This window comes from Nipponia nippon, unplaced genomic scaffold (genome assembly GCF_047370975.1).
Source record: "Nipponia nippon isolate SJK-2023a ecotype South Korea unplaced genomic scaffold, ASM4737097v1 scaffold_5, whole genome shotgun sequence".
Lineage (NCBI taxonomy): Eukaryota > Metazoa > Chordata > Aves > Pelecaniformes > Threskiornithidae > Nipponia > Nipponia nippon.
Genome location: NW_028262369.1, coordinates 26,146,291 through 26,159,667, shown reverse-complemented (window position 1 = coordinate 26,159,667; position 13,377 = coordinate 26,146,291). Strand labels below are relative to the sequence as shown.

The 13,377-nt window shown below is 37.3% G+C and overlaps 1 protein-coding gene across 8 annotated transcripts in view; it reads right to left on the bottom strand.

Annotated features, from left to right (window-relative positions):
• USP24 (ubiquitin specific peptidase 24) overlaps positions 1–13,377 on the bottom strand; it is a 67,673-nt gene that overhangs the window by 46,516 nt on the left and 7,780 nt on the right. For 7 of the 8 annotated variants that reach the window (XR_015698661.1, XR_015698662.1, XR_015698663.1 and 4 more), the window contains exons 2-9: positions 8,114–8,279; positions 7,040–7,107; positions 5,555–5,698; positions 4,897–5,019; positions 3,978–4,013; positions 3,321–3,386; positions 1,703–1,768; positions 668–742 (exon numbers count right to left, since the gene is read on the bottom strand). Coding sequence is in view for 5 of the 8 variants with exons in the window: in XM_087730772.1 (XP_087586898.1) it covers positions 668–742; positions 1,703–1,768; positions 3,321–3,386; positions 3,978–4,013; positions 4,897–5,019; positions 5,555–5,698; positions 7,040–7,107; positions 8,114–8,279 (744 nt within the window). In the remaining 3 variants the exon portion in view is untranslated. The remainder of the gene's footprint in view (positions 1–667; positions 743–1,702; positions 1,769–3,320; positions 3,387–3,977; positions 4,014–4,896; positions 5,020–5,554; positions 5,699–7,039; positions 7,108–8,113; positions 8,280–13,377) is intronic. The other variant, XM_087730775.1, reaches the window with a different exon arrangement.

The following is a 13,377-nucleotide window of genomic DNA, read 5'->3' as shown; positions in this document are numbered from 1 at the left end:
ACTGTTTAATCTGTGAAATGCAGTACCATGTACATCTGAAAGTATTACTTGTACGTTAGAAATTCTAAGACAACAAAACATTTGGTTAAAGTGGACTCTTCTGCTACAGATTTGGTACACTAAATTGCTCCTCTGTAGTTACACACCTATGCATACTTACTGGTTTCCAATTAACAATGTAAGTCTAAATAAAAAGTCAACACTCAAAAACTTAATAGACCTGAATCCCAAATTCAGGGTAATACAGGAAGTAGTTACAAGTTACATGGACATTTTATCAACAATTACCAAATTCTCAGAAGCAAACAGCTAATGCAACAGTCACATGCACACAAGTTACAAGAATTTAACAGACTGCAAAATAGTAAACATCTTCAAGTCAGTTAGAGAAGTGAGTGTTCTGTACACTTCAGAAGGGGACCAACAAAACCGTATTTGATAGCAACAGCAGCAAAATATTTTAAAAAGGGGCATGACATTAGACATCTACTGAAAAGGGTATTGAATGGAATTGGGTAAATGTATTTTGTTCTATGTCATTCAGTCAAAATTCAGAACAGGCTGTATTTTTGCCAGTGAAAATAAAGCTATTGTTCTAGGCTACTTCGCCAGCATTTCGAAGACACACAGTAAGTTCCGCCTAAATATTTAATATATAAAACATTACCTTGTCTTTCAAGTCCTTCTCTTCTACGTTCTGTACATATTTAATCATTTTATGAATGACTGGATCCAGCATGGGCTAAAGAACATGAGAAAAGGCATAACAATCATTTTATGTTTCCTGAAATCAATTACATTACTCAGATCTCACTGCAGTGAAGCGAAATACGTAGCTGAAAGCTCACAATTATCTTGGACATAAAGCAACGCCTACAACATACATAAAACTATCCTGCTAGGTATGTCCAGAAAAAGAAGCAATTAGAGAAGAAGCCATTTCAGACCACCATAATACAGGTTTTAAAAAAAAAAAAAAAAAAAAAAGAAAGATGCACTTTCAAAGTGCATCAGTTATTAGATGCATATGCCTCTCTGACTCCCAGTGGCTTCTAAACTACCTCATCTTCAAATAAAGACTTCCAGTCACTTAGGAAATCAACAGTTTTTGTTAATGAGTGTAGGTGTGAAGCCTGGGGTATATTTGCATGCACAAATATATCATGGTGATTTTTTTTTTCCTGTACCACAATTTTTTCCAGTGTAAACTCTCATATCCATGTGCTTTCATCAGCCAAAAAGTGAAATTTAAAACAAAATCCATCCATCAAAGCTAGATTCTTCTCCCACATGCTTTGCACTGATGAAGCTTACTAATGGCAGCGGCAAAGTTTCTCACTGTTGCAGATGTAGATAAGTGACTGTGCTTAGAAAATGAATCTGAACGTTGTCTGAGCCCTCTATCCATCACCATCAGGATGCTCAAAATGATTCTTGTACTTTATGCAAAGTGAGTTTTGAAGGCTTTTTGAATTAGTCACCAGTTTCACACCAACACAGTTGTAAACTCATTTTCAGTCCTCTGTTTTTTCAAATTCCTATGATAAAAAGAACTGTTTCTCATGTGGTTGTCTTTCTGATACCATACTGCCCAATATCTACTTTAACACAGAGAGCTCCACCTAAATTTGAGCAAATTACTACAATCACATGTCAAGGCTTTACTATTTGCTGAAAAGAACTCATAACAAAAGCATTTTACCTGTACTACAGAAGAGTTAAGATATTCTGCACAAACTCCAAATGGTTGAACTAATGCAGAGATTGCCTGAAAGAAATACAGCAAGTATTTAGGTGCACATCTAAGAGATCTTTTCAGAGCTAGTGATCTATACCTTAAAAGGCAAATGAAGGTGAATAAGTATTGTTTATTTCATACAATAATTTCCAGTCATTTGCTACAAGTTGATTTTTGTGTGCAACTCCTTTACAACAACACATGGCTCAGGAAAGACATTTACTCTATGGCATACAGTACGTGTCATATTTTTGCCTGAAATAAAAAATGCCTTCCCAGTTTTCACTAATCTTGGTCCTCGCATCATTCTGTTCAGTCTTGTCTGTCTAATCCTGTTTCAGTCCCAGAAGTAAACAGACAGAAAGGGACACATCACATTTTGGTTGCTCTCTACAGAAATGAGAAGTGTGAATGCAAGATTTAAGGTTAAAGCCATATGGCAAATTTCTTCCCTAAAGCATTAGGCAGGAGAAAGCTTTTGTAAGTGTGTCATATACATGTCAAGATCTCTTCAATGCATGATTTTATTCTTATTTACTTAATACCCAAACTATATACCTATACTACCCAAACTATATTTGGGATTATATACCCGAACTATTCTATGATCCTATGATTTTTCAAGTAATATCTATCATCAAAAAATAAAACATATGAAGAATTTTTTACAATAAATAATATCAAAATTAGTTTCTTCTCACACTGGATCAAGAATTGTGAAATTGAGTGAGCACCACTGCAATCAAAGGCCTAAATTAAGTGATGCTGAACCAGACTCCCTTCCTATCACGAGCAGTTATTAGTCATTAAACAAAGTCAAAGCTTCTATTGCAGTATCAGGATTTAAATCAAGTTTCCTTATTCTTCTGTCATGCTACTATGTGAACTTCTCTCTTTATAAAGTAGCAAATATCAATACTGCAAGAAAAGAAGTTGAATTCTCTCCAGATGGCATCTCACCGAGAATACCGAGGGACAAGATTCTAAATGACACGGCTTTCCCTTAGCCTCCTTGTTCTTCAAAGCTTGAAAGATTGTGAAGTCTCCTGAATATAGGTTAGGAAGCTAAAACTAAGTAAGTTGGGCTTTGTCACCATAAAAAGTTTAGAACTGTTGAACCAGTCAGTTTTTAGACACAACTCTTGAAAAGTTGCTTAGGATTAGACAGTGTCCGTTTTCCTAAGGATTTTTTTTCCTTAAACAATGATTTCTATAATAAATGACAGAAGTCAATTCACTTGCAGCTAAATGCAGCTACAGCTGAAGTAAACAGAAAAACAGGGACATACTTGTGAATTTACAGTGAAACTAGACTGATTGATGTCTAACTGGAAGGCTGAATGTTACCCAGAAAGGTACACCAACCCTTCCTCTTTTCTGTGAAGTCTCAAAAGCTCTTCAGTCAGGATTCTTATGCACAACCTCATTTGACCTCCAGTCTGACAGCACTTCTCCAGGGCTCTGTGGGAATGTTGCCCCGGTACCAAAGCAAAGGTAAGAGCACTGCCAAAAGGGATGCTACTGGTCCTACATGAAGTCTGTAATAGAAATGGAGAAGTCTCATGACAGAAGATGAACTTACCCCAAGTTCAATATCTTCTGAATTGAGTTTGGACTGAATTGCAGAAAATCCACCCAACTCTGCAAACTGAAATAAAATAATCAGTACTATGTTAGTGAACTACAGTATTTTATCTTTTCAATAAGCAATTATAGACAATACTCCATTGAGAGTTCCTGGGATGCCAGCAAGTATCCTTTACTGTGGAACACCACATTCCACATAAGCTTTATGTTTTCATGGGAATTCAGGGGCACACCGGGGAATGCAATTATACCTGCTACCAGTTTAAACATCAAGCTAGAAACTCTGTCTTAGGTAAAAATGGATATAGGGAAGAAAGCTAGACCACATATAGCAACAGCTGACTGGTCTAACACATTTGACTGGGAAACAGCACTGCAACCTAAGCTGTGCTCTCAACTTCCTCTAGTCATAGACATCCTGTTAGGGTAAAGGTGCTTAAGGGAGAAGGCAGCAACTCCACAAAATTTGTTTAGTAAGGCCCCTTCCCTACATGTAGGCAGGATTAAAATCTTAAACTATTTTTTCTGTGGGTATCACAAAAGTGAAGAGTGGAAAAACAAGTCAGCAGGGAGGGGGGAAGAAGAAATTCTCTCTGAAGCCCAATGAAGTCAAGTGACAAATAACAATTCTGCTTGGTTTACATTTACCTACCCTGTTTACCAGATCCACCAGCCACCCATGAGGTTCCTTGAACAATTAAAATATTAACAAATTAGTAGCTGTAACAATCAATGCCAAACATTTGCCTTCTGAAACAGAGATTTGGACAGACACATTCAGCCCATTAACCCATACCCCAAATGCATGCACTGTTATTTCAAAGAAAACAGCAATGTGTTTGTAACAGCTCCTTTACTAAGCATGTAGCTGGAGCTCTGGGAGGTTCTCATTAGCATCATCCTTTTTTGGACTCTGCTTGACACCACTGACCATGTGCTGTGGCAACAGTATGCACTGTAGCTGCTGACTCACAGGCAACTATATTTATAGCACATTAGCAGTGTGGAACATTACTAAAGAACTTTTCCCCAAGCAGCAGACGTAGAATTTTCTTTCTATGGCCACAAACTTGTTTCCTGAGGGAGAGATCAACACCACCAAGGCTCCTGTTTTAGGCCCACCCATCTGGAACAACTGCGACAAGACAGTGCAAACCTCAAAAACTGCCTCCTTGCCAGCACGTCTGACTTAAAGATATCCTATCCTTGGCTGTCAGAAAAGCATGAATTCTCTGCTAGAACTGTACACTTTGAGTTATCCTGGTCATTTCACACTCAACAGCCAAACAGATGTCAGTCCTTAGATACAGCAGATCTACTCATCTGATTGTTGTGATACTTTAGACATGAAAGTACAACAATTTCTAAATCCACCCTCTAGTAGAGAACTGGGACAATTTGAGAGGACAAATTCATTTCTACAGACCAACATATACTGAAGATCTATTTGCTGTAATTCTTGGTGACACATTTAAGCTTTCTTGCGTTATAAATACCTACTAATCAAACAATCTTTTCCGAAACAAACACATCCACCCTAAAAATAGGTTTCAGGGCGTGGCCGTGCTCACCTTCTGAAAAGTGGATATGGGCGAGACAGCATGCATGTTCCCCTCCCCGAAGACTTCTGCCCAGTTTCTCTGGCATACCTTCATTCGATTCTTGAAATGATATTCATTGTCGGGGTTAAATGCCTTGAAAGAAAAGCCCATGGTAATGAACAGCATGGCTTATGCCAGTCTCAAAACTCATCTTGATAATGCCTGACTTTTTCACTTGAGCATTCTCCTGGCTGACAGTTAAAGATCTAGCAACAAATAAAGTTTAACAGAAGACCCCTGCTCCTGCCTCTCAGCTCTCACTGTACAAAGCATTCTGAAGCTTCCAGCCTGTATAGACAATATCCAATGATCATGTGAGCCAGATACCTGCATAAAGGGGGAGATGAACTCAAAGTACTTCTAAAAGCACTTCTAAAAAATAAACAGTGAAGTGACAGCAGACAGCATATGTGAATTTTTTTTTTGAGACTGCTAATTTTCAAAGTTTTGAACAGCACTCACCCCTTTATGAATTGCATACTGGATGTTAAAAATCTGCACCAAGCAATGCCTGCAGATTGTAAGACAATATACTACAACTTAAAACATAGTTAGAAAAAGCAGCAGCAGCATAAATATGAAACACCAAATACCCAAATATTTGAAACGGCATCAAAGAATCAAATACCATTGTGAGTACACCAAGCAGGCCCACAGGAATAGGGTCTTGTTTCACTCTTTCTGCAACCAGGTCCACTAGCAGCATAAGCATGTTGTATATTCCTTCATGGATTTCAGTTCCCCATTTGTGAACAGCACTGGATGTCAACAGCTAAAAAAAAAAAAAAGTAATTTTTTGAAGTTTGAGCACAATCACAAAACAGGAGAAATTTATCAACCGCTGAGACTGTTTTCAGAGCAAATGTTTCCTTAGAGTGTACTAAACACTGTGTGGTGTGTTCTTCAGATATTCTTTCTACACTAATGGCTTAAGAGTTAATTAACTTTGTAATTTTGTTGAGGAACACCTTAAATCACAGTTTATGACAGAAAATAAAATGTAGCAAAGCAAACTGTTTTCCATTTCCACGCATTAGTAAAGACTGTAACCTTTGCGAAGAACAACTAATATGCAAATAATTTCTTTGGAGATTAAAGACAACTATTAAATCTTCAAGTAGGTGTGCCACAAAGCTGCACTGATTCAGCTGTAATAACCGTTTACCAATTCACACTTTTTGAGCAGTTTCTATTGGAAAACAAAGCATGTGCCATGAAAAGAGAGGTATTTAATGCTGCTTTCCCACCTACTGAAACATGTTCTTTAAATCTGGTCTAATGTGGTTGTTTATAATGGATATTAACCTTCCATCTGCAAATTTCTGCTAGCTGTGTCTGAACATAAGCAGTTAAAAAGCTTAATACTTTAAATACAATTACTTTTTGTACCATTTTAAGAAACAAGACAGTTTCTTGCAAATATTTCAGCAAATTGTAATTCAGCCCATTCTGAACTTAGATTTCTACAGATTATCTTTCTGGAGGAGCAATCTACACTGTTTATTTAATATGCAAAAAATACCAAGTGATTTAAAAGCATTATATGTAAAGTTATTACTCTAATAGCCAAATGGAAAACATTTTTTCCCCTTAAATTTCTATCTTCCTTAAATATACTTATATTCTCAGTATTTTAAGATTAGGGCTGAGTAACTTTTTAAAAGGTATATATATGTTTTTATACAAATTCTAAACAGATCACGCAAAGCGGTAAGAAAGAATTTAGCAACTCTCTAAAGAAGGAGCAGAAAGAATAGAGTTAAAGGAAATCTGATTCCGAACTTGCCATTAATGGCTGTATCCAAGGATCTTTAAACCTGTCTTTAGGCTCCACTAATTACTACAGAGCTCTTCATATAAGAAAGAAAAAAAAAAAAGGGGGGGGGGGGCAGAGAAAAGCTATGTGCCAGAATTGGCTAGGATTGCAGAACTGGGACTTTGTATGATTTTAATCTAAGCCTATGTATGATTTTAATCTAGGAAAGTAACCTGTGATTTTAATCTAAGAACATACTCACTAGTTACCATAGTTTCTGAAGTCTGGATTACAAGATGCTATTTCCACCATGAACAATGCAAACAAACATTGAATTGGTCTACTGTACCTACTTACCTTTTTAAATGCTTCAGGCATGCATCTGTCCATAAATCTCTTGCAATTCTCATCAGAATCAGAAAGACCTTTACAGAAAGGAGAGTGCTTTTTTAAAGTATTTTTTTTTAAAAAAATACTTTTTAAGATTACCTCAGGGAGCTCATCGCAAGGTTTTGGGAACATCAACCAAAACCAGCAGTAATAAATGTGCTACTGTTCATTCATAGCTAGCATGCTTTTTCAGCCACAAAAAGTGTGAGTCAAAAGAACTTGCCTTTTAGAAATAAGAAGTTTCCCAATGTTCCATCTTTTACAAATTCTTCAAGCATTATTAGCATCATAAGTATTTCTCCCTTCAAAGTTTATAATTTATACTAACTTTGCATCATTTCTGTTGCTTCACAGCCTCCACCCAAAACCAAATCTAAGTACACCCTTTTACCACAGGTTAGAAACAAAGCAGCAAACCAGAACCACCTAACAGCTTCCATTCTTCCAACAGATTATAACCTCCTTTTAGTCTGCCATCAGGCATGATGGAAAAAAACTATCTTGCACTCTTATTATATACTAGTTGTTGGGCATGATACCTCCATAACACTTGTAACCCCAGCCAAAGTACTGAATACAGAAAAGTCAAATTCAGATCTAATGCAGTATAAGCATTTCACTAGGGAAAAACAACCAGTTATACAAGCGTGGTACAGCATGGATTTAGATGACAGCTTGTTTTTACGAATGGAAAATAACCAGCACAATGAAAAAAAGACTCAGTAATTCAGCTCTGAAAAACAGTAATTCCTACAATCATTAGAACATAAAGAAACATGTGCTCCACTTTTTAAAAAAGCTTAAGTAAACAAATTACTTTAGAGGGGAGAAAAAAAAAAAAGAGAGACTGACATTCTTTTTACAGCATTGGGTAGAACAGTTCACTGTTAACCACTTTCACAGAGATGTGTTTATCTGCATCATTCTGCAGGGTGCTAAGTAAACAGCTGCAAGATTAATACGAAAGACATAACTGCCCACCATACTGTCTATGATATCCTTTGAACAGATAATCTTTATATGTGTAGAAAGAGAACTTACCTAGTCTTGCTAGGTAGGTGGATGCAATTAGGCACTTGCCTAGAGACTCTTCCCGCTTATAGGGTATGGACCAGTGATCTGTTAAAACTCTGCTCTCCAGTTCATACAAGTTAGTTGTTGGAAACTCAATACCTTCACCAGAGCAATTCCCATTTTCATCATTTTTCTGTGAATAAAAAGGAAGTTCAAGTGAAACAATTTTTCTCTCTCTCCTAGACACTTTAAAGGATTTAGTACCTTCAGGAAAAGCAGCTGTGCTTATAATAAGCATGTCAAATTCTCAACAACCCTGAGGCTGCTTGTGTTTTTCAAAGAATTTAGTATTTCAATTCGAAGCAAAGGGATTACATACCTTTATGTATTTCGTGTAGGTGATAACTACTATGCTTACATGACTAATTGGTAACTAATTGCCTATTTAAGTGGCAAATCTTGTTCCTTAGCATATCGGATCCTAGAGTCAAGTGATAAGTACTTCCAGTCCCTGTGAGACTATAGAGTACAAATCCTGATCTTCATAGATCTGCGTATTAATCCTCTATTCAACAACTCCTGTAGAATATGGAAGTTTATTCTAAGGGAGGCCAATTTCATCACCCTCTCACCCCATCACATTAAGAAACAAAAAATCCAGTATATCAGGATCATTATTTTTGTACTATCCAAAGGAAAATTTACATCTCAAATATAGTTGTCCAACAAGGAAACTACAATTGTCCTCCTGAAGTCAAAATGAGTTACTGGAAAATGTTCTGGAAGGCAAACAGGGAAAAAGCAAGCAGATGTCTGCAGCTCAGCTTTACAAGTTTCCTTGCTAGTGCCACTAAACAGCAGCTATTTCTGTGTACAGGCAGAACACAGAATTAGCCCCATGTTCTTCGCTACGTGCCATATGAGGTAACTGCCTCAGTAGCGCCAAATGAAAGAGTAGACAAGTTACCCATTTATTTTTTTTTGTTTATTTTTTAACCTCACGTAGACCCCAGCTACCCAATGTGTCAAAGGGTTCACATGGACTAACGTTCCCTGCCTTCAGACGAGCGGACAACTCAAGCAGGAGAAAGGACAGAATGTCTGGATCAGGCCTGGCAGCAACCAGGAGCAACTGTCAGAGACAGAAGAAAACACAAGTGCAGTGATGGTAACAAGATCCCCCTGAGAGAGAAGCCAGGGACATGTAGGGAGGAAGGACAAGCAGGGAACACATTCAAGAGTTAAAAAACAAAAACAAAAACAAAAAACAACAGTGTCGGGAAAGCGAATGGAACAAATCGAAAGGAATAAACCAAAAGAAAGAAGTGAACTCAGGAAGACATGGTATACAAAGAATGAAATCAATGTATGCAGGCAAGCATGCTTCCAACTCTCCCCCTGCACTTGCTATTTGCAGGATTAGACCTGTTTTTTTAAAATGTAAATGTGTCATATTCACTTTCACAAGGATTCAAAAATATTAAGTCAACGAAACAGCAATTGTATAGAGCTTACCCTTTAAAGTTCAGTGGTGCAGGTGACAATAGCACACAGTGGCTGGCCGTACTAACAGGGTCTGGAGAGCAGCAGTAAAGTTTATAGGAATGGAACACAAAATAGTGCTCAGAAAAAGACAACACACCAGTGTTTGGGAAGTAAGGTGCCACCTTCCTCAACCCTCCACTAAACATTTAGTCCTAAGTTTGTCATTATGGGAAGTTGTACTTTAACAGACCTGAATATCAACTTCTGAAACTGTAGTTGTCTCATCCAGTACTGTGCATGGAAGTCTAATGTAATTAATATCTAGCAAATCATGCCCTGTTTAAATACTTCAAGTTTTGGAGAAGATATGTTTGAAGGTCTAAATGAAAAGACACTGAAAGCATTTAAAAGCTAAAGTTTTCTAGGAATCATCCTGTTGTATTGATTAAACAAGCAACAGTTAAGTTTACAGCTTTTGTAAAGGACACCCATCCAGAACACAAACCCGTTTCCTGCAGAAAATAAATGTGCAGTCATAAAGAAAGCCCTTACAGTAACAGTATAGGACACAGTAATTAGTCTAATAAAGGTAGACTGAGTATAATATAAACACACAATTGCGAGGTCCCACATTTCAGTTCAGCCTAGACTTGTAGCAAAGGAAAGCAACATTTCAACAAATGATTACAGTAGCTGAGCTACAGTTGCGCCATTCCCCAGAGGAAAGCATCCACATTAAATAAAAATATCCATTGCTAACACTAGATTAAGAGGTGTAGTCTAATAGCAGTGCACACCTTCAACTGCTGCTGAAAAACTCCACCTGTTGTTCTGCTTCCCCATCTGCATGTAAGCAACGTTGCTCTTTATTTATCTCTTTCTACACATGTTCTTCACTGTACACTCAGCTCACACAAATAAAGGCGTTATTATAAATTGCACTAAGGATACGTCTGGCCTATTGCTGGATTGAGTCTACCAACAATGTAGTGAAAAGATTTTTTAATTTTTTTTTCTTTTTAAACACAAGAAATAACAATGGGTGCAGCACTGGGAATATTGCCCTAATAACAATGGGAACTATTTGCATTGAAGGAGCACATCTTTGGCACATTCCACTAATTAGAGACAACAAGTCGTCTTGCTTGTCAGTTTTCTGCTACTAAAACCCTGCCCAGAAATTATCAAGTTTATTTATTTCTTAATTTTAGAACCTATCACATACAAGTAGCTTCACAGCTACTGTGAAACCTGCAACAGTCTCAAATAAATGCCCAGGTACTTAGAACTCAAATTTCCCTTCGAACTATTAATAAATTTAATACCCTGCATTTTTTGGAGATTACTGCTATGTTCAGTTTTTATTACCGCAGACTGAGTCTCGTTTCTTACAACATATCTAGTTATGAGTAACAGTCTCTTTAGAGACATTTGCTGCTCTTTCATAATTAGTGTCTTTCCATACAAAAAAACAAAACAAAAAAAAACCAACAAAAAAACCAAACCCAAACTGTTCACCATCCAACTTTTAAATCAATTTGTGTATGGCTCTTTAAAGCGAGGGATTTATTAACAGCAGCTAGCAGCTGCTGTAGCATGGTGCAATGTCAGCTCAGCTCTTGCATAACGTTAAGTTGGCTCACTAACCAACACGGGCTGAAGATCTTACTTGCTCTGTCGACATTCACAAATGCAACACATCACAGCTCTGAACAGGTAGCCACAATTAACACTTTGTAACTGAGGAGCTAGGAACTGTCACTACAGACTCTACTGACATGGGTCCACAGGTGAAATTAAAGCTTTTAAAGAAAGAAACAGTATGCTATACATGAAAATAAATAGTACACAAGGCCATGTCAGCCTCCCCGAAAGTGGTTTTCTGGGTCTCTCTTCTGGGGAATGACATACTTTTTAAAAAATATATATATATGGAAACTCTCTCCCTCCTCTCAGATAGATGACTTAAGAATGGTGTCTGCCAGTTGATAATGACCTAAATCAGGACTATGCAATTCTGGCTGAACAGAGTTTAATACTGGACTGGCACCTGACATGTTAAGCATTTGTAGGGATATTCTCCACCAATAGAAAAGTAAAAACCAAAGAAACTATTCCTGGCAGCCAACGGGTCATCCAAAGATAAACTGTTTAGAAGTCTCTAAGAATCATCTGTTTTCCGAGATAGGAAATCATGGTGCACATCGCACATCCTGTGACTATTCTCCCTTCTGCAGCTAAAATCTTGAGACCAGAAAACATTTGCTGGCAAACCTTTAACATCATTTTCCATGCCTTCTCATATAGCTCTTATTACACAAAAGCCCTGAAGATCCCCCCATTCTAACAGCATTACTTGACTCTTTTGGCTTGTTTTCACAGTGTGAAAATGCAGTTACATCCAAACATACACACACAGGCTCCCAAGAGAAATGTCCTCACATGAACAGTCTCAAGCACTGGTTCAAGATTCTCACTCTGGGGACCTGGCACCTCCCAGAGTTGTTTGCAAGGCTGAATAAACAAAAATTGTTAAATATCTGATCAACAAAGCATTGCATAAGTCTGTAGCACAAAACCTTCCATGGAAGACTAACACAGAACAAAGATTAGCCCTCACACAAAAAGTGAAATAGAAATTAACTTTGATTGCCAAAAGGTCCCAGTTCAAAGCTTCAAAATGTATTCCTGCAGTATTCTGCTAATTAACTCATCAAACACTGTTTAACTAAAGCCACTGATGTTTACCACACTGGTCACTTTGCATAAAATAACAAGGAGTTTAAGAAAGTGTTTTGATGGTAATTGGCAGTCTTAGTAATGAAATTACAGTCAAGTTATAATTTAATTTGTTGATTTGATTTTGATAGAAGGCTACCAACAGAATTTATTATCACCAGAGCTAAGTCACATTATGGGCTCTTGAATCTAGTATAACTTATGAAACAGAACCCCAAAGTCATGCTTCTTTCAACAAGCAACAGTCTCAGACTTTCTAAGATACCAGCAGACCAAGCAGTTTCCTTCACCCTCATGCCTCTCTAGTAAGCAATTTTCACAAAGTGACCACCATTTTATAGCCAAGAAAACAGATTTTTGATGCTTCACTGTATTGTTAAAAAAAAAAAACAAAACGTATTTTGTTACTAGGTACCTACAAACAGGACCAAATTTAATTGCTCTGAAAAGCAGTAATGAAAAAATGTTTAAAGCCAGAATTAGAAGCCAAAAACTCTAGGTCCACCTTTCAGTTTTTATCACACACATACTAAGCAATAACAAGGAAAACAGTTTTTCAATGCTTCAGCTTCCCCAGCTGTAAAGTGTCAACAGTGATACCTCCCTCTGCCACAGCATGCTGACACACCATTCACTCCTGTTTGCAAAGTACTGCAAGATGCTCAGGTAGAGGCAATGTAAGAGAAATACATCACATACCCGTGAAAACAGACAGAGCATTTCTCTGCTCACTGATCTATTATGTCTATCAATTTGTGGGAGAAGCTATGAATCCTGAAGTCAGGACTTCACAGTCCGTCTATCTGCCAGACTAGTGATAAAAGAAGCTTTTACTTTCACACCTGGATGTCAATTCTTTTTTCTTTTAATTAACTCCCAAAAGGAGGATATTCTGTTACCTAGAACTGAATCACAGTGGTAAGAACTAAAAGGCTTTCAAATAAATCAAAGCTACCACTTTGCACTTACACTTGAACACACTAAGCATGAGGTACTGAATGTTTAAAAAAAATGTTACATTTTCATACTTGTAATCTACTTGCTTTTTATAAACTGGTGCTCCAGGA